This window comes from Manis javanica, chromosome 4, assembly GCF_040802235.1.
Source record: "Manis javanica isolate MJ-LG chromosome 4, MJ_LKY, whole genome shotgun sequence".
NCBI lineage: Eukaryota > Metazoa > Chordata > Mammalia > Pholidota > Manidae > Manis > Manis javanica.
The window spans coordinates 106,049,679-106,071,584 of NC_133159.1; the positions used below are offsets into that span (position 1 = coordinate 106,049,679).

Consider the following 21,906-nt stretch of genomic DNA (forward strand, 5'->3'; position numbering starts at 1 on the left):
TTATCTTGTCTTTCCCCTTCAGTATTTATACTCCATAGGGCAATTACATTTGGTTCACTACCATGTGCCCAACATCTACAACAGTACCTGCATAGTAATATACAAATGTTTGCTGAATGACTAAAAGACCCCAAGACAGGATCTAGTCAGATGTACATTGAAAGATATACACCTGATTAAGATAAAACAGAGATTATAAAACAGATATAGTATGATTCCATTTCAATTATACAGATGTAGCTATTATATATATATGTATGTATGTATAGAAAACGGTCTACAAGATTATATATCAAAGTATAACCGTAGCTATTTCTGGGTAATGTATCTTTTTATTACATGCAAAAAGAAAAAAAAACCTAATATTTTTAAATAACAAAAAAAAATTAACAAAAGTCAATTCTTAAAATCTGAGTTGTGATCAGTGGTCAGAAAATTATGGCCCAGAACCTAGGGTCATCTGCAGGAGAACATACTCTAAAGGAAGGGCTTTGGAAGTAATGTGCCCTACAAAGCAATTCAAGACAGCTTACTGCTAAGATCAAAGTACTATCCTTTGTATCATAAGAAATGAGGTTGAAATATCAAACTAAAATATAACAATTTAAAAAGCAAATGTTAAAAGAGTACAACACACTAAAATAAAAATAGTTCTTAATGTAGTAAGTGTAAACTAATGGGTACTAATCTCTATGAAGCTGGAAAGTAAAAAATATGTTGATTTAATACAAAGAAAAAGAACAACTGAAAATACAAATATTTTACCATCCTAAAAAATTCTTTAAGGTGAAGTATGAATAATTCCTCAGGCTTATCACAATCTGAATGAAATTTCTCCTAAAGACTTTGCAATTTCCTTCGTCGATTCTTTCTATACACACCAAGCAACCATTTGATTGCTTCTAATTTCTTAATAACTGGGAAATTCAAAGATGACATTATGCTAACAAGCAGAAATGAGTTTTCCACTCACTGAAATAGAAAACCCCCAGTTGTAAATTAATAAATTAGTCTTCTGGCACAGGTCAGATTCATTTAAGATTAGATAAAATGAGCTAATTTTTCAAGACTTGATTAAGCCTGGATAAACTATCATTTCAAAGTTGCAGATTAGAGAACAGAGTCCCACTTTAGGCACTCAACAAATATTTACAGAATGAATGAACAATGAAGCACTTACCCTTCTTTACATTAACAAAAAGATTTCACTCATGTCAGTGAAAAAGCCAAAAGAAATATATCTCATTTCAGGAGAACTCTTTAAATTAGTTTGAGGAACACATTAATATTCCCACAAAAGCTAATCTCGGAGGGAGGAGCTACGATGGCGACATGAGTAGGGCAGCGGAAATCTCCTCCCAAAACCATATATATTTTCATAAATACAACAAATACAACTATTCCTAAAAGAGAGACCAGAAGATACAGTACAACAGTCAGGCTACATCTACATCTGGGAGAACTGAGTACCTCACAAAGGGGATAAGATACAAGCTGCGGCCAGGTGGGACCTGAGCACACCCCCCAACCCAGCCCACCGGCTGGAGGAGAGGAGCCGGAGAGGGGAGGGAGCGGGAGCCCAGGACTGCTAAATACCCAGCCCAAGTCATCCGCACCGGGAGCGCAGACACACAGTGCATGGGGGTGCTGAATATTAGGGAAACGGAACAGTAAGAATTGCAAGTGGGTCCCCAGAGCCGGCATCGCTGGGACAAAAGAAAAACAAGTGCTTTTTGAAACTCTTAAAGAGACAGGGGCTCCACAGCTGGACAGAATCATCCCGGCACACTCAGCCCAGCAGGCTGGGAATCCTGGGGAACTTCGGGCGCTCTAACCTCCTGAGTGGCAGCACAGCTCTGAAGCCCCTCACGGTGATAAACAGCCTCCCGTCCATTCCCCCTCCAGCACAGCCCCACCACAGCAGGGGAGCAGCGTCAGAGCGGCCACGCCAACAGCAGCGGCCCAGAGTCTCCTCCACAGCCAGCTGGGCCAGACTCGGAGGCCCCGCTGGCACGCAGCTGCCTGGGACAGACAAAGGAATCTGGGACAGGGCACAAAGGGTCACCATTCCCGCAGGAGAGCACAACCGGTGTGCCAGCCACTCCCCGCAGGGCTCTGGGCTGCCCCAACACCAGCAGCTGAGGAAATAAAATTGGAAACTGATCCCTGTGTACGGGTAACCGGTACAGGCAGCAGAAAAGGGGTAGGCTACCAGCAAGCAGGAAAGGGACCTTGTTCTCCCAGCTGACACATGCGCCAACTGCCTACAACTACATCTATTGCCATGAAAAGGCAGAAGAATTTGGTCCAGTCCACAATTACGCAGACAACATGCAAGAGGGAGCCTGGGGAGATAGATTTAACCAATCTTTCTGAAAAAGAAATCAAAATAAAGGCCATATGCATACTGACAGATGTGCAGAGAAATATGCAACAGCTAAAGGAGTCAAGTTAGGAGGGAGAATACAGGAATAAAACAATTTCTGGAAGGACTTAAGAGCAGACTGGATGAGGTGCAAGAGGCCGTTAATGAAACAAAAATCAGAGAACAGGTACACAGAGAAGCTGACACAGAGAGAGATAAAAGGATCTCCAGGAATGAAAGAATATTGAGAGAATTGTGTGACCAATCCAAATGGAACAATATCCACATTATAGGGGTAACAGAGCAAGAACAGAGACAAAAAGGAAAGAAAGTATCTTTGAAGAAATAATTGTTGAAAACTTCTCCAAACTGTGAGAGAAAGTCTCTCAGACCATGGAAACACACACATCTCCCAGCACAACGGACCGAAGGATGACAACAGTAAGACACATAATAATTAAAATGGCAAAGATCAAGCACAAGGACAGAGTATTAAAGGCAGCCAGAGAGAGAAAAAAGATCACCTACAAAGGAAAACTCATCAGGCTATCATTAGAATTCTCAAAAGAAACCTTACAGGCCAGAAGAGAATGGCATTTTTAAATGCAATGAAACAGAATGGGCTTGAACCAAGAATACTGCATGATTATCATTTAAATATGAAGGAGGGATTAAACAAATCCCAGACAAGCAAACCTTGAGGGAATGTGCCTCCCACAAACCACCTCTACAGAACATTTTAAAGGAACTGCTCTAGATGGAAGCACTCCTAAGGCTAAACAGATGTCACAAGAGAAAATAAAATCACACCAAAGAAAGCAGACCAACTACATACTAACTAAAGCCAAAACATAAAATCAACTACTCACAAAAGCAGTCAAACAAAACACACAAGAGTACAGAAAAAACCACCTAACATATGAAGAATGGAGGAGGAGGAATAAGAAGGGAGAGAAATAAAGAATCATCAGACTGTGTTGATAATAGCTTAATAAACGAGTTAAGTTACACAGATAGATAGTAAAGAAGCTACCCTTGAACCTTTGGTAAACATGAATCTAAAGCCTGCAATGGCAATAAGTACATAATCACCTTTCATAATCACCCTACATGTAAATCGACTGAAAGCACCAATCAAAAGACACATAGTAACAGAATGGATAAAAAAGCAAGACCCATCTATATGCTGCTTACAAGAGACTCACCTTAAACCCAAAGAGATACACCAACTAAAAGTCAAGGGATGGAAAAAGATATTTCCTGCAAACAATAGAGAGAAAAAACCAGTTGTTGCAGTACTAGTATCAGATAAAAATAGACTTCAAAACGAAGAAAGTAACAAGAGATAAAGACATTACATAATGATAAAGGGGTCAGTTCAACAAGAGGATATAACCATTATAAATATGTATGCACCCAATACAGGAGCACCAACATGTGTGAAATAAATACTAACAGAATTAAAGGAGGAAATAGAAAGCAATGCATTCGTTTTAGGAGACTTCAACACACCACTCACTCCAAAGGACAGATTCACCAGACAGAAAATAAGTAAGGACACAGAGGCACTGAACAACACACTAGAACAGATGGACCTAATAGACATCTACAGAACTCTACATCCAAAAGCAGCAGGATACACATTCTTCTCAATTGCACATGGAGTATTTTCCAGAATAGAAAAACATACCAGGCCACAAAAAGAGCCTCAGTAAATTCAAACAGATTGAAATTCTACCAACCACCTTCTCAGAACACAAAGGCATAAATATAGAAATAAATTGTACAAAGAAAGCAAAAAAGGCTCACAAACACATGGAGGCTTAACAACATGCTCCTAAATAATCAATGGATCAATGACCAAATTAAACTCTTTTCAAGCAATATATGGATACAAATATATATTAAATTAAATATATATTTATATATAAATTAAAATATTTCAAGCAATATATGGATACAAATGACAACAACAGCACAAAGCCCCAACTTCTGTGTATGCAGCGAAGGCAGTTCTAAAAGGAAAGTATATAGCAATACAGGCATACTTAAAGAAGGAAGAACAATCCCAAATGAACAGTCAAAACCCACAATTATTGAAATTGGAAAAAGAACAAATGAGACCCAAAGTCAGCAGAAGGAGGGACATAATAAACATAAGAGATGAAATAAATGAAATTGAGAAGAACAAAACAATAGAAAAAAATCAATGAAACCAAGAGCTGTTTCTTTGAGAAAAAGAACAAAATAGGTAAGACCCTAGCCAGACTTATTAACAGAAAAAGAGAATCTACACACACCAACAGAATCAGAAATGAGAAAGGAAAAATCACGATGAACCCCACAGAAATATAAAGAATCATTAGAGAATACATAGAAGAAACGGACAACTTCCTATAAAAATACAACCTTCCAGTATTGACCAAGGAAGAAACAGGAAATATAAACAGACCAATTACCAGCAACGAAATTGAAGCAGTAATCAAAACATTACCCAAGAGCAAAACCCCCGGGTCAGGTGAATTTACTGCGGGATTTTATCAGACATACAGAGAAGGAATAATACGCATTCTCCTTAAAGTTTTCCAAAAAATAGAAGAGGAGGGAATACTCCCAAACTCATTCTATGAAGCCAGCATCATCTTAATACCAAAACCAGGCAAAGACCCCACCAAAAAAGAAAATTACAGAACAATATCCCTGATGAACATAGATACAAAAATACTCAACAAAATATTAGCAAATTGAATTCAAAAATACATCAAGAGAATCATACACCATGACTAAGTGGGATTGCATCCCAGGGATGCAAGGATGGTACAACATTCGAAAATCCATCAACATCATCCACCACATCAACAAAAAGGACAAAAATCACATGATCATCTCCATAGATGCTGAAAAAGCATTCGACAAAATTCAACATCCATTCATGATAAAAACTCTCAACAATATGGGTATAGAGGGCAAGTACCTCAACATACTAAAGGCCATATATGATAAACTCACAGCCAACATCATACTTGACAGCAAGAATCTGAAAGCTTTTCCTTCACGATCAGGAACAAGACAGGGATGCCCACTCTCCCCACTATTAATTCAACATAGTACTGGAGGTCCTAGCCATGGCAATGAGACAAAACAAAGAAACACAAAGCATCCAGATTGGTAAAGAAGAAGTCAAACTGTCACTATTTGCAGATGACATGATATTGTACGTAAAAAACCCTAAGGACTCCACTCCAAAACTACTAGAAGAAATATCTGAATTCAGCAAAGTTGCAGGCTACAAAATTAATACCCAGAAATCTGTGGCTTTCCTATACACTAACGATGAACTAGCAGAAAGAGAAATCAGGGAAACAATTCCATTCACAATCTCATCAAAAAGAATAAAATACCTAGGAATAAACCTAACCAAGGAAGTGAAAGACCTATACCCTGAAAACTACAAGACACTCTTAAGAGAAATTAAAGAGGACACTAACAAATGGAAACTCATCCCATGCTCTTGGCTAGGAAGAATATTGTCAAAGTGACCACCATGCCTAAAGCAATCTACAGATTCAATGCAATCCCTACCAGAATACCAACAGCATTCTTCAACGAACTGGAACAAAAAGTTCTAAAATTCATATGGAACCACCAAAGACCCTGAGAAGGAAAAATAAAGTTGGGGGGGAGGGGGACTTGCTTCCCAAATTGAAGCTCTACTACAAAGCCACAGTAATCCAGACAATTTGCTACTGGTACAACAACAGAGCCACAGACCAGTGGAACAGAATAGAGGCTCCAGATATTAACCCAAACATATATAGGCAATTAATATACGATAAAGGAGCCATGGACATACAATGGGAAAATGACAACCTCTTCAACAGCTGGTGTTGGCAAAACTGGACAGCTACATGTAAAAGAATGAAACTGGATCACTGTCTAACCCCATACACAAAAGTAAATTCAAAATGGATCAAAGACCTGAATGTAAGTCATGAAACCATAAAACTCTTAGAAAAAAACATAGGCAAAAATCTCTTGGACATAAACATGAGCGACTTCTTCATGAACATATCTCCCCAGGCAAGGAAAACAAAAGCAAAAATGAACAAGTGGGACTATATCAAGCTGAAAAGCTTCCTGTACAGCAAAGAACACCACCAATAGAACAAAAAGGTAGCCTACAGAATGGGAGAATATATTCATAAATGACAGATCTGATAAAGGGTTGACATCCAAAATATATAAAGAGCTCACGCACCTCAACAAACAAAAAGCAAATACTCCAATTAAAAAAATGGGCAGAGAAGCCCGAACAGACAGGTCTCCAAAGAAGAAATTCAGATGGCCAACAGACACATGAAAAGATGCTCCACATCACTAGTCATCAGAGAAATGCAAATTAGAACCACAATGAGATATCACCTCACACCAGTAAGGATCACTGCCATCCAAAAGACAAACAACAACAAATGTTGGCGAGGTTGTGGAGAAAGGGGTACCCTCCTACACTGCTGGTGGGAATGTAAACTAGTTCAACCATTGTGGAAAAAAAGCAGTATCGAGGTTCCTCAAAAAGCTCAAAATAGAAATAACATTTGACCCAGGAGTTCCACTCCTAGGAATTTACCCTAGGAATTCAGCAGCCCGATTTGAAAAAGACATATGCACCCCTATGTTTATCACAGCACCATTTACAATAGCCAAGAAATGGAAGCAACCTAAGTGTCCATCAGTACATGAATGGATAAAGAGGTGGTATATATACACAATGGAATATTATTCAGCCATAAGAAGAAAACAAATTCTAACATTTGCAACAACATGGGTGGAGGTAGAGGGTATTATGCTCAGTGAAATTAGCCAGGTGGAGAAAGACAAGTACCAAATGATTTCACTCATATGCGGTGTATAAGAACAAAGAAAAAACTGAAGGAACAAAATAGCAGCAGACTCACAGAACCCAAGAATGGCCTAACAGTTACCAAAGGGAATGGGACTGGGAAGGATGGGTGGGAAGGGAAGGATAAAGGGGGGTGGAGGGGAAAGAAAGGGGGCATTATGATTAGGATGTATAATGTGGGGGAGGGGGGCATAGGGAGGGCTGTGCAACACAGAGAGGACAAGTAGTGATTCTACAGCATCTTACTACGCTGATGGACAGTGACTGTAATGGGGTTCGTGTGAGGGACTTGGTGATGGGGGAGTCTAGTAAACATAATGTTCTTCATGTAATTGTAGATTAATGATACCAAAATAAAAAAATTTTTAAAAAGCTAATCTCTGACATTTGATTTCTCAAATGACAAAGTACTCTCTGTCTACAGTGGAATCAGTAGAAAGAACAAGAGCCTGAGGTGCAGCCCATGGAAAACTCTAGTTGAAAGCCTGACAAGCAGAATAAAATGTTGTACTCTGTCTCAAATCAGTAGGGCAAACTCTTATTAGGAAGCAGCCACGCTAAAATTTAATCAATAATGAAAATCTATAAAATGTGTAATTGTAATTAATATGCTTTCAAGACACTAAGGAATATTAAAATGACAACTACTGTAAAGTGGTTACTGATCATGTGGAACAAACTGGGAAGACCTGCTAAGCCAGCAGAATAATATACCCAGAGATAGGTTGTGTTCCATTTTACACTTACAGGAAAGAAAAAAGAAACTGAGCTACAAAGTTTCAAGTTCTACTTACTGACACACTAGTATGTGTGCCATGAAAGGAAAATCTGAAGAAATTAGGGAAATGCTTAATTCTCTTTTTTTAAATGGCAAAGACAATATATGATATTGTTGCATTTTCTCAAGTATTTTTTAAACACTTATAATCCCACCAAATATCATCATTTTTGCTAAATCCTGGCTCCAATATTTAACTGACTTTATGTCTTTAGGCAGTTTATCTAATCTCTCTCTGCCTCAGTTTCTACTGTAAAATGGAAATATGAGCAGTAATTATCCATAAGATATAGTGAAGACCAACTGATACCTGTAAAAGCACTCAGACTAGTGCTTGGCACAAACTCTTAACTATCATTACTACTAAGTCATATGTTCCATATGCTTCCTAGAAACATAGTAAAAATTATCCATTCATTCAACACAGATTTATTTAGTATCCACTATAAAACAGTCACTATTCTAGAAGCTGGGAATACAGAGATGAATAAACCACTACCCTAGACCATTAACCCCAGAAGTAATGGAAAAGGTTGTAACAGATATGGTCCACCCAAAAATGCAGGTAATTTTATCAAATTTGTAAGGACTAGGTAATTCTTATGTTATTTAAACTATTCCCAAATGTAAGAAAACAGCAGGATTTCCCAGTTCATTTTATCAAACTAATATAATCCTGCTACACAGGCACACAGGAATATTATTCAGCCCTTAAAAACAATGAAATCTGGCCATTTGCCACAATATGTGGATGGACCCTGAAGGCATTATGGCAAGTGAAGTCAGTCAGAGAAAGACAAATACTGTATGATCTTACTTTAATGTGGAATCTAAAAAGTCCAAAAACTGAGTTCACAGATAAAGAGAACACATTTGTGATTAGTGGTTGCTGTAGTGTGGGGGCAGGAAATTGGTTTCAGAAAAAAAGGGGGTCAAAGGGTACAAACAAATAAGTGATGGAATGGAATGTACAGCATGATGACTATAGTTAATAATGCTGTATTGCATACTTGAAAGTTGATAAGATAATAGATTTTATTTCTGTATTCCTATGCCTATACCTTATGGATTTACTTTCTATAATTTTATACTATGATTTGATACGTAGCAGAGAAAGCCCACTTCATTATTGTTCTTTTCCAAAAATTTCTTGATGCTTCTCTTACATTTAAACTTCCAAATGGATTTTTAATGAGTTTGTCAATATCTGCTCCTTTCCCCATTCTACTGTGGTTTTGATAGAAAGGCATTAGATTTATATATATTGATTTGGGGACAGGTGACACTTTTCAGAATATTGAAACTTCTCATCCAGGACCATAGCTCATGTCTCATTTTTTTTTATCTCATTCAATAATTATAGTTTCATTTTTCTTTAAACTAATTAATTAAGGTAACACTGCTATACACTCTTATGAAGGTTTCACATGAAAAACATTGTGGTTACTACATTCACCCATATTATCAAGCCGCCCCTTACCCCACTGAAGTCACTGTCCATCAGCACAGTAAGATACCACAGTCACTACTTGTCTTATCTGTACTACACTGTCTTCCCTGTGACCCCAGCACACACCATGTGTACCAATCACAATACCCTTGAATCCCCTTCTGCCTCTCTCCCCAACCACCCTCTACCACCCCTCCCCTTTGGTAGCTGCTAGTCCCTTCTTGGAGTCTGTGAGTCTGCTGCTATTTTGTTCCTTCAGTTTTGCTTCATTGTTATACTCCACAAATGAGGGAAAAAATCATTTGGTACTTGTCTTTCTCCGCCTGGCTTTTTTCATGAGCATAATACCCTCTAGCTTCATCCATATTGTTGCAAATGGTAGGATTTGTTTTCTTCTTATGGCTGAATAATATTCGATTGTATAAATGTACCACCTCTTCCTTATCCATTCATCTACTGATGGACACTTAGATTGCTTCCGTATCTTGGCTATCGTAAATAGTGCTATGATAAACGGGTGCATATGTGTTTTTGAATCTGGGATCCTGTATCCTTTGGGTAAATCCCTAGGAGTGAAATTCCTCGGTCAAATGGTATTTCTATTTTTAGTTTTTTCAGGAACCTCCATACTGCTTTCCACAATGGTTGAACAAATTTACATTCCCACCAGTAGTGTAGGAGGGTTCCCCTTTCTCTGCATCCTCGCCAGCATTTCTTGCTTCTCATCTTTTGGATGTTGGCCACCCTAACTGGTGTGAGGTGATATCTCATTGTGATTTTAATTTGCATTTCCCTGATAATTAGTGATGAGGAGCATCTTTTCATGTGACTGTTGGCCATCTGAATTTCTTCTTTGAAGAAGTATCTGTTCATATCCTTTCATTGATTCTTTCTATTGTTTTATTCTTCTGGATTTTATTTATTTCTGCTCTAATCTTTTTTATGTACCTCCTTCTACTGACTTTGGGTTTCATTTGTTCTTCTTTTTCTAGTTTTGTTAATTGTGAGTTTAGACTGTTCATATGGGATTGTTCTTCTTCCCTGAGGTAAGCCTGCTTTGCACTATACTTCCCCCTTAGCACAGCCTTCCCTGCATCCCACAGATTTTGCAGTGTTGTTATTATTGTCATTTGTCTCCATATATTGCTTGATCTCTGTTTTTATTTGGTCATTGATCCTTTGATTATTTAGGAGCATGTTGTTAAGCCTCCATGTGTTTGTGGGCTTTTTCATCTTTGTATAATTTACTTCTAGTTTCCTACCTTTGTGGTCTGAGAAGCTGGTTGGTACTATTTCAATCTTTTTTAATTTACTAAAGTTGTTTTTGTGGTCTAGTATATGATCTACTCCTGAAAATGTTCTATGTGTATTTGAGAAGAATGTGTACCCTGCTACTTTTGCATGGAGTGTTCTGTAGACGTCTGTTAGGTCCTCCACCTGTTCTATTATATTTTTCAGTGCCTCTGTGTCCTTACTTATTTTCTGTCTTGTTGATCTGTCCTTTGGAGTGAGTGGAGTGTTGAAGTCTCCTAGAATGAATATATTGCATTCTATTTCCCCCTTTAATTCTGTTAGTATTTGTTTCCCATATGTAGGTGCTCCTGTGTTGGAGGCATAGATATTTATAATGGTTATATCCTTTTCCTGGACTGACCCTTTTATCACTATGTAATGTCCTTCTTTGTCTCTTGTGACTTTCTTTGTTTTTAAATCTACTTTGTCTAATATAAGTACTGCAAATCCTGCTTTTTCCTCCCTATTAGTTGCTGAAATATCTTTTCCCATCCATTCACATTTAGTCAGTGTATGTCTTTGGGTTTAAAGTGAAGTCTCTTGTAGGCAGCATATAGATGGGTCTTGTTTTTTATCCATTCAGTGACTATGTCTTTTGACTGGTACATTCAGACCATTTACAGTTAGGGTGATTATCAACAGGTATGTACTTATTGCCATTGCACGCTTTAGATTTGTGATTATCAAAGGTTCAAGGCTAACTTCCTTACTATGTAAGAGTTTAACTTCACTCACTTTGTATGCTATTACAAGCACAATCTAAAGGTTCTCTTTCTTTTTCTTCCTCCTCCATTCTTTATATATTAGATATTATATTCTGTACTCTTTATCCCTTGACTGACTTTGGGGGTATAGTTGATTTGATTTTGCATCTGCTTAGTAATTAATTGGTCTACTTTCTTTACTGTGGTTTTATTTCCCTTGGTGACAGCTGTTTAGCATTAGGAACACTTCCACTTCCATCTATAGCAGTCCCTGAAAAATACACTGTAGAGATGGCCTATGGGAGGTAAATTCTTTCAACTTTTGCTTATGTGGAAATTGTTTAATACCTCCTTCAAATTGAAATGATAATCTTGCTGGGTAGAGTATTCTTGGTACAAGGCCCTTCTGTTTCATTGCATTAAATATATCATGACATTCCCATGTGGTCTGTAAGGTTTCTGTTGAGAAGTCTGATGAAAGCCTGATGGATTTTTCCTTTGTATGTGATCTTTTTTCCCTCTCTGGCTGCTTTTAGTACTCTGTCCTTATCCTTGATCTTTGGCATTTTAATTATTATATATCTTGGTGCTGCCATCCTTGGGTTCCTTGTGTTTTGAGATCTGTGTACCTCCAAGACCTGAGAGACCATCTCCTTCCCCAGATTTGGCAAGTTTTTAGCAATTTTCTCCTCAAAGCTGTGGCCCTGTGAGACCCAAGCCCTTCCCACCCCCTGCTCAATGGTGGGAGGAAAAGAAATGAAGCAAGGAGGGAGTGGAGGCCTGGGACTGCTGAATATCTAACTCTGGAGATCTGCTCTAGGAGCACAAACTTACATTTCATGGTGCCTGCGTGGTACTCTCATGATTAGGGGGTTGGAAAGCTAAGACAGGCAGAATTCCTGGAGAGACTGAGATTCCAGCCACTTGTGCAAACCAGGGATCCATATACGGCTGCTCTGGGCCAAAAGAAAGGCAGGCAGTCTGAGAGACTTCCTAACAAGGAAACCCTTAGCAAGAGGGCTGCTAAAGGGGCAAGGACTACACAGAGCTAACACTCAGGAGAAAGGACAGGCAGACAAAACTGTCCAAGGGCACTTTGCCCAGAAGGTTGGAAGCTTTCACTATCGTCAGGTGCTCCAGCTCCCTGGCTGGCTACACAGCTCCAAGGACCCTTTCCATGATACCCAGCCGACACTGCCTTTCTCCTGGCCAGCCCCACCTGGCTTGCAAACTGGCAAACCCCACCCTGGTGTTCGGCCAGCCAGAGGGAAGATATGTCTACAACTACAAACTCAGAGCACAGAGGCTTACACCTGTGTGCTTGGCCAACTGGTTCTGGCAGTGGAGGCAAGTATAGCAGCCAGGAAGCATGAAACAGCTGTTTCCTCCCCCAGGCACCAATGCCACTCCCGTGTGACCCCCAACATTGCTTCAGGGACTGAGCAGCTCCAGAGAGTAGAGTTTTTGGACACTAGAGGGCGACATATATACAAATATGAAATGCCAAAGGAACCTGGTTCAAAGTAAAATTCTTAATACAACTCCTGAGAAAGATTTAAATGACATCGACACCTCATGAATCTTCTTGAAAGGGATCTCAAAATAAAAATCATTAACATGCTCATGGAGGTAAGGAAAGATATGTAAGAACACAAGAATGAATTCTGGTCAGAGATTCAATAGTTGAAGAGCACAATGGAGGGTACTAAAGCAGATTAGATATGGCAGAGGAAACGATAAGCGAAATACAAACTAGAGAAGAGGGATACAAAGAAGCTGAGGCACAGAAAGAAAAAAAGGATCTCTAGGAATGAAAGAATACTGAGAGAACTGTGTGACCAATCCAAAGGGAACAATATTTGCATTATAGGGGTACCAGAAGAAGAAGAGAGAGTAAAGGGATAGAAAGTATCTTTAAGGAGGTAACTGCTGAAAACTTCCCCAATCTGGGGAAGGAGATACTCTCTCAGGCCATGGAGATGCACAGATCTCACAACACAAGGGACCCAAGGAAGACAACACCAAGACATATAGTAATTAAAATGGCAAAGATCAAGGGTAAGGACATACTATTTAAAGCAGCCAGAGAAAGAAAGAAGATCACATACAAAGGAAAGCCCATCAGGCTATCATCAGACTTCTCAGCAGAAACCTTACAGGCCAGAAGGGAATGGCATGATGTATTTAATGCAATGAAACAGCAGGGCCTTGAACCAATATTAGTTTATCTGGCAAGATTATCATTTAAATTTGAAGGAGGGATTAAACAATTTCCAGATAAGCAAAAGCTGAGAGAATTTACCTCCCACAGACCATCTCTACACTGTAATTGGGAGAGACTGCTATAGATGGAAGTGTTCCTAAGGTTTAATAGCTGTCACCAGAGGTAATAAAACCACAGTAAAGAAAGTAGAACAGTTAATTACTAGCAAATGCAAAATTAAATTAACTATCCCCGAAGTCAATCAAGGGATAGACAAAGAATACAGAATATGATACCTAATATATAAAGAATGGAGGAGGAAGAAAAAGGAGGAGGAAAAAAAAAACAGAACCTTCACATGGTGTTTTTACTAGCATATTAAGTGAGTTAAATTAAACTCATAGATAGTAAGGAAGTTAACCTGGAACCTTTGGTAACCACGAATCTAAAGCCTGCAATAGCAGTAAGTACATACCTATTGATAATCACCCTAAATGTAAATGAACTGAATGTACCAATCAAAAGACAGAGACTCACTGAATGGATAAAAAAACAGGACCCATCTATATGCTGCCTACAAGACACTTTAAATCCAAAGACATACACAGACTAAAAGTGAAGGGAAGGAAAAAGATATTTCATGCAACTATTAAGGAGAAAACAGCAGGAGCTTCAATACTTCTATCAGACAAAATAGACTTCAAAACAAAGAAAGTAACAAGAGACAGAGGACATTACATAATGATAAAATGGTCAATCCAACAACAACATATAACCGTTATAAATATGTATGTGCCCAACACAGGAGCACCTACATATGTGAAACAAATACTAACAGTTAAAAGGGGAAATAGAATGTAACGTATTCATTCCGGGAGACTTCAACACTCCACTAAATCTGACAGACAGATCAACCAAACAGAAAATAAGTAAGGAGACAGAGGCACTGAACAACACATTAGAACAGATAGACCTAACAGACATCTACAGAACCCTACACTCAAAAGCAGCAGAATACACATTCTTCTCAAGTGTACATGGAATATTTTCAAGAACAGATCATAGATCATATACCAGGCCACAAAAAGACATCTACAGAACCCTACACTCAAAAGCAGCAGAATACACATTCTTCTCAAGTGTACATGGAATATTTTCAAGAACAGATCATATACCAGGCCAAAAAAAGAGCCTCGGTAAATTAAAAAAGATTGAAATTGTACCAACCAGTTTCTCAGACCACAAAGGTATAACACTAGAAAGAAATGACACAAAGAAAATGAAAAATCCCACAAACACATGGAGGCTTCACAACATGCTCCTAAATAAACAATGGATCAATGCCCAAATAAAAGCAGAGATCAAGCAATATATAGAGACAAATGACAACAATAATTCAACACCGCAAAATCTGTGGGATGCAGCAAAGACCGTGCTAAGAGTAAAGTATACTGCAATATAGGACTACCTCAGGAAAACGGAACTATCCCATATGAGCAGTCTAAATTCATAAATAACAAAAACAGAAGAAGAACAAATGTGGCCCAAAGTTAGTAGGAGGGGCCTAATTAAGATTACAGCAGAAATAAATAAGATCAAGAATAAAACAATAGAAAGAAACATTGAAAGCAAGAGCTAGTTCTTAGAGAAAATAAAATAGATAAATCCCTTAGCTAGACTTATTAAGAAAAAAAGAGAGTCTACTCACATAAACAGAATCAAAAATAAGAAAGGAAAAACCACTATGGACACCACAGAAATACAAAGAATTATTAGAGAATACTATGAAAAATTATATGGTAACAATTGGATAACCTAGAAGAAATGGACAACTTTCTAGAAAAATACAACCTTCCAAGGCTGACCAAGGAAGAAACCGAAAATCTGAACAGACCAATTACCAGCAATGAAATTGAACTGGTAATCAAAAAACTACCTAAGAACAAAATCCCTGGACCAGATGGCTTCACCACTGAATTTTATCAAACATTTAGTGAAGATCTAATACCCACCCTCCTTAAAGTTTTCCAAAGAGTAGAAGAAGAGGGAATATTTCCAAACTCATTCTATGAGGCTAGCATCATCCTAATACCAAAACCAGGCAAAGACACCACAAAAAAAGAAAATTACAGACCAATATCCCTGATGAACATAGATGCAAAAATACTCAACAAAATATTAGCAAACCAAATTCAGAAATACATCAAAAAGATCATCCATCATGATCGAGTAGGATTTATGCCAGGGATGCAACAATGGTACAACATTGGAAAATCCATCAACATCATCCACCACATCAACAAAAAGGACAAAAACCACATGATCCTCTCCATAGATGCTGAAAAAGCATTTGACAAAATTCAACATCCATTCATGATAAGAACTCTCAACAAAATGGGTATACAGGGCAAGTACCTCCACATAATGAAGGCCATATATGACAAACACACAGCCAACATTATACTTAACAGTGAGAAGCTGAAAGCTTTTTCTTTAAGATCAGGAAGAAGACAAGGATGCCCATTCTCTCCACTTCTACTCAACATAGTACTAGAGGTCCTAGCCACGAAAATCAGACAACACAAAGAAATAAAAGGCATCCAGATTGCCACGGAAGAAATCAAACTGTCACTCTTTGCAGATGACATGATACTGTACATAAAAGACCCTAAAGAATCCACTCCAAAACTACTAGATCTAAGAACTGAATTCAGCAAAGTTGCAAGATACAAAATTAATACGCAGAAATCTGTGGCATTCCTATACGCTAACAATGAACTAGCAGAGAGAGAAATCAGGAAAACAATTCCATTAACAGTTGCATCAAAAAGAATAAAATATCTAGGAATAAACCTAACCAAGGAAGTGAAAGACCTATACTCTGAAAACTACAAGACACTCATGAGAGAAATTAAAGAAGATACCAATAAATGGAAACACATCCCATGCTCATGGATAGGAACAATTAATATTGTCAAAATGGCCATCCTGCCTAAAGCAATCTACAGATTCAATGCAATCCCTATCAAAATACCAACAGTATTCTTCAACGAACTAGAGAACATCATTCTAAAATTCATACAGAACCACAAAAGACCCCAAATAGCCAAAGCAACCCTGAGAAGGAAGAATAAAGCTGCAGGGATTATGCTCCCCAATTTCAAGCTCTACTACAAAGCCACAGTAATCCAGACAATTTGGTACTGGCACAAGAACAGACCCATAGACCAATGGAAAGGAATAGAGAGCCCTGATATAAACCCAACCATATATGGTCAATTAATATATGATAAAGGAGCCATGGACATACAGTGGGGAAATGAAAGCCCCTTCAACAGCTGGTGTTGGCAAAACTGGACAGATACATGCAAGAGAATGAAACTGGTTTACTGTCTAACCCCATACACAAAAGTAAACTCAAAATGGATCAAAGACCTGAATGTAAGTCATGAAACCATAAAACTCTTAAAAAACAACACAGGCAAAAATCTCCTGAATATAAGCATGAGCAAGTTCTTCCTGAACACATCTCCTCAAGCAAGGGAATCAAAAGCAAAAATGAACTCATGAGACTACATCAAACTAAAAAGTTTTTGTTCAATAGAACAAAAAGGCATCCTACAGGATGGGAGAATATACTTGTAAACGACATATCCGACAAGGCGTTAACATCCAAAATACATAAAGAACTTACACGCCTCAACACCCAAAAGGCAAATAACCCATTTAAAAAATGGGCAGAGGATATGAAGACACAGTTCTCCAAAGAAATTCAGATGGCCAACAGACACATGAAAAGATGCTCCACATCACTAATCAACAGGGAAACGCAAATTAAAACCACAATGAGATACCACCTCACACCAGTAAGGATCACCACCATTGAAAAGACTAAGAACAACAAATGCGGGCGAGGATGCGGAGAAAGGGGAACCCTCCTATGCTGCTGGTGGGAATGTAAGCTAGTTCAACCATTGTGGAAAGCAATATGGAGGTTCCTCAAAAAACTAAAAATAGAAGTACCATTTGACCCAGGAATCCCACTCCTTGGAATTTACCCAAAGAATACAACTTCTCAGATTCAATAAGACATATGCACCCCTATGTTTATTGCAGCACTTTTTACAATAGCCAAAATATGGAAGCAACCTAAGTGTCCATCAGTAGATGAATGGATAAAGATGTGGTACATATACACAATGTAATACTAATTCAGCTGTAAGAAACAAACAAATCCTACCATTTGCAACAACACGGATGGAGCTGGAGGACATCATGCTGGATCCAAGTCCTGGATCCACAACTGATCCAGGTTACTTTATTTCATGAGGCTCAATTTATTCTTATATAAAGAGAATAGCAACAGGACCTACTAATTCTATAGATTAAATAAGATCAGCAGATACAGCATGAAGCAAAATCCTATGCATATGGCGAACACTTAAAAAAATTCATGTTTATTATTCCTACTAAATGAGATCCATGAGATCAAGAGCCATCATCTGTTTTGTTCACCACTGTATTCCCAGTGTCTAGTACAAGTGTCCCAGCATAAAAGACACTCAATAAAAATTTGTTGTACAAATGTTTTTGCAGTTATAAGACTGCACATTTATTCCTATCAAATTCCATAGTAAATCCATTGCTTCAATCTGTGGAGATTTTTTTAATCCTAATGTCATCCAGTATAATTGAAATCCCTTTTAGTATCTCCTACTGATTTTTATATATAAACTTCCATATACAAATTTTTATATACAAACATATCATCAATATATTAATCTGAGATATTAAGGTAAAAAGTATTAACCAAAGACCTACAATCATTAGTTTTATCATCCTTTAATTTATCTTCATTTGTTAACTGGCACTAGTTGAGTACAGATATTCAATTTAGGTTCATTTTCATTCTATCTATATAGTCCCATCTTGTCCACAAAGGTAGTTCAAGTATGAGAACCTTATACAAATTAATTATGCTCATATGTCCTTTACTGAAACTATCCTGAAAGAGAATTTAAAAAACAACTTTGCACTCACCCTTCAATAGCTGGGGATCTATCAGGACGAGTACTTCCTCGAGATCTGTATCTTCGAGTCATTGGCAGCCGTGGAGGCCGACTTGGTCCCCAGAAGTCAGTGTGAGTTTGGTGAATCCTCTCATTGGCTCTATTATCTTGGTCCAGTGGGTTGCTACTTAGAAATGGTCTAAAATCTTGGAAAAACATTGTGTGGTCCAAATGGTCCCAGAGCTGATAAAAACCAGAAATAAACCACATTACTGGTTTCAAGAGCAAGAAAAAGAGGAAACAAGAAGAAATACTGGATAAAAAGAGGAATGATTTTTACCATTTTGAAAACTTCAGCAGTTCCAAACTAAGTAAGTGTATGTTTCCCCAAGAGAATTCTTTCAAGTGCATGCATAGTGGGAATAAAAAAAATACTGAGAAACTTAATTTCCTTCACATAGAAACAACAATGACTATACTGTTTCCTTACCACTGAGCTCATACCCACATGCCTCTGACCAGTTCACCTTCTGAAATAAAAACATGAGCTAAAGGTAATGGACTTCTGTCCTAAGCGTAATCAATCATTAAATCAACAACACACCCTTGTGTTCTGTCACAAACGACATTCACACTTCCACTATAAAATAAAATGGATATATTACATACCGGTAAAGAGCATCACCACTGCAAGTGGAGACAGATGTCTATAAAATACTTCTCTTGATAGAGAAACTGACATTGCTCAGAAAAAGGCAGTGTCATAGCTATGCCAAAGCAATGCGGTATTATCTGATAAGACCATTCTGCTGTACCTTTTATCACAAAAGGGCATTGGGGCAGGAGAGGAGGGGTGGGGAGGGGTGTTTATTGGGTTTGGCTAAGGAATCATTAAACAAAGAGTGAATGGAAAAAAACAAATTACCTCTGAAATCATTTAAGTTTTATGTATTTGCACACCAGTTATTTCAAGAATTCCATAAAATACTACTTATTTCACTCCATCCAACCAAGTAATAACCCTGGTCATATTCTAGTCTTTTTGTTGTATTCATTTTCAAGTGGGAAGAAACAGGCACACTCTCTCCCTTAAAAAAAAAAAAAAGGAAAAGGCAACTGTACATGTTAGACAGGGATAAATGCTATGGAAGAAAAAAAGGCTTGCAATGACTCAATATACAAAGTCTTATCATTCTTTTCAACAGCATGGATGTTTTTACATTTTATGTAGTCTAACATTTTTATTATAATAGACATAGTATTTATGTCATATAAATTAATAAATGAGGTGTAAGAAAATAAAACATATACCCACATAACCATCTCTTAGTTCACATTATCAAAGTCACTAAAACCCTGTGTGTGTTTCAAACCCTCCCCTGCCCCACCTGTAACCACTAACTTCAATTTTGGTTTATCATCCCCTTACTTTTCTTTGCAATTTTACTACAAATTATACATCCCTAAACAAACTGTGCCTTATGGATCATGAAAGTGCTTTATGAAAGCACTTGCTATTGTGGCTCCACTTTCACATACACTTTACGTCCACTTTAAAAAGGTTTTTAAAATCTTTTCTCCTCTCAATAAACATGTGGATTGTTTCCAGTTTTTTGCTATTACAGCCAGTGTGAACATTCTTACATATGTCTTCTGCAGAGACAGAAGTTTCTCTATTAGTAGTCTGTACAACTTTTTATGATCTATACATCTTCAGCTTCACTAGGTAATGCCAAATCGTTTTCCAATTTATACACCCACCAAGAGTGTTTAAGAGTTCCCATTATTGCATTAAATCCTGGCAAACACATAATACAGAATTTTTTTTTAACTGATCTGCTGGTAAGAAAATGAATCTCATTGTGAGGTTTTTTTGTTTGGTATGTAAAAATAAATAGGAGCGTTTATTTAAAACACATATTCTTTGGCTCTACTCCAGAAAGTAAATTCAGTAGGTCTGCAATGAGCCTGAATGACTCACTTCAGCATTTCTTGTATGGAAGGTCTATTAGTAATAAGCTCCCTTAGCTTTTGCTTATCTGGGAATGTCTCAATTTCTCCTTCATTCTTGAAGGATACTTGTACAGATTTAAAATTCTTGACTGGCAAGGTTTTTTCTTAAATATGCTATCCCACTGACTATTTAGCCTTCAATATTAGCCCAACCTTGAATTCTAAGGGCAAACACAATTTGGCTCATGATAAATTCCTGGATTCTATTTCTGGTGTTTTGGGTGAATTTCTGCATCTGTGTTCACAAGTGCATTGGCCTGTAATTTTCCCTTTGTGTGTACTATCTTTCTCTAATTTTGGCAACAGGTTATACTAGCCCCATAAAATGTACTGGGAAGTATTTCTTCTCTTTCATAAAAACATCTTGTAGCACAGAAATAGAATTACTAACTACATGCATTTTGAATTTTGCTAGAGAGTGCCAAGCTGCCCTCCAAAGGTCTATACCAATTTACATTCCTCCAGATTATGAGAGCTTACATTCTCCCATACCCTTGCCAGAATCGTTTAAAAAATGTTTTAATTCTAATATCCAATCTGAAGAGCAAAAAATAATATGTACACTAAAACACCAAAAAGACTTCTCTAAGTACTTGTCAGGTAAAGCACCTTTTCATCTTAACTGCCAATTTATACTTCTTATATCAGACTTACTTATTTCCCCTTGCTTTCTAATGACCCCTCCATCCTTTAGGTCCCAGTCTGAAAAGTGGTCTTCAATGCAAAGTTTTTCTTTACCAAAGTAAATGTGACATTTAAACATCCAAAACTACACTTACCTTCAAAAAGCAAAAAAGTATAAGCAGATCCCTCCATGTTCTCCAACCTCTATCTTACTTTGGCAACTATATGCAACCAATTTCCATACCATATGAATAGTTTCATGACATTTGCTCACAGAAAAAGAACCCTCAAAGCAATCATTATTTTTATTGTAATTAATGTAAAAACTAAGTATTTGAAAAATTTTACTAAAAGAAGAGTTGAGCACCAAGCTCATAATACCAATCATCTCCACTGATAATTACATAACTCATTAACACATCCAATGTATGTAAAATTTCTGAAGGAACCCAAGCTTTAAAAGCAGCTTCCATATCAACATGAAGTATTTTACTGTTTGTTTGGAAACTACAAATTAGTTCAAACTAATAACAGTCAACATATCTGTCCCAAAATAATAGTGCACCC

General features: G+C 37.6%; 1 protein-coding gene across 4 annotated transcripts in view; it reads right to left on the reverse strand.

Annotated features, from left to right (window-relative positions):
* The window catches only part of RNF115 (ring finger protein 115), a 108,845-nt gene that overhangs the window by 19,500 nt on the left and 67,439 nt on the right, over nt 1-21,906 (reverse strand). For all 4 annotated transcript variants that reach the window (XR_012130313.1, XM_073234532.1, XM_037021646.2 and 1 more), the window contains one exon: nt 18,734-18,945. Coding sequence is in view for 3 of the 4 variants with exons in the window: in XM_073234532.1 (XP_073090633.1) it covers nt 18,734-18,945 (212 nt within the window). In the remaining variant the exon portion in view is untranslated. The remainder of the gene's footprint in view (nt 1-18,733; nt 18,946-21,906) is intronic.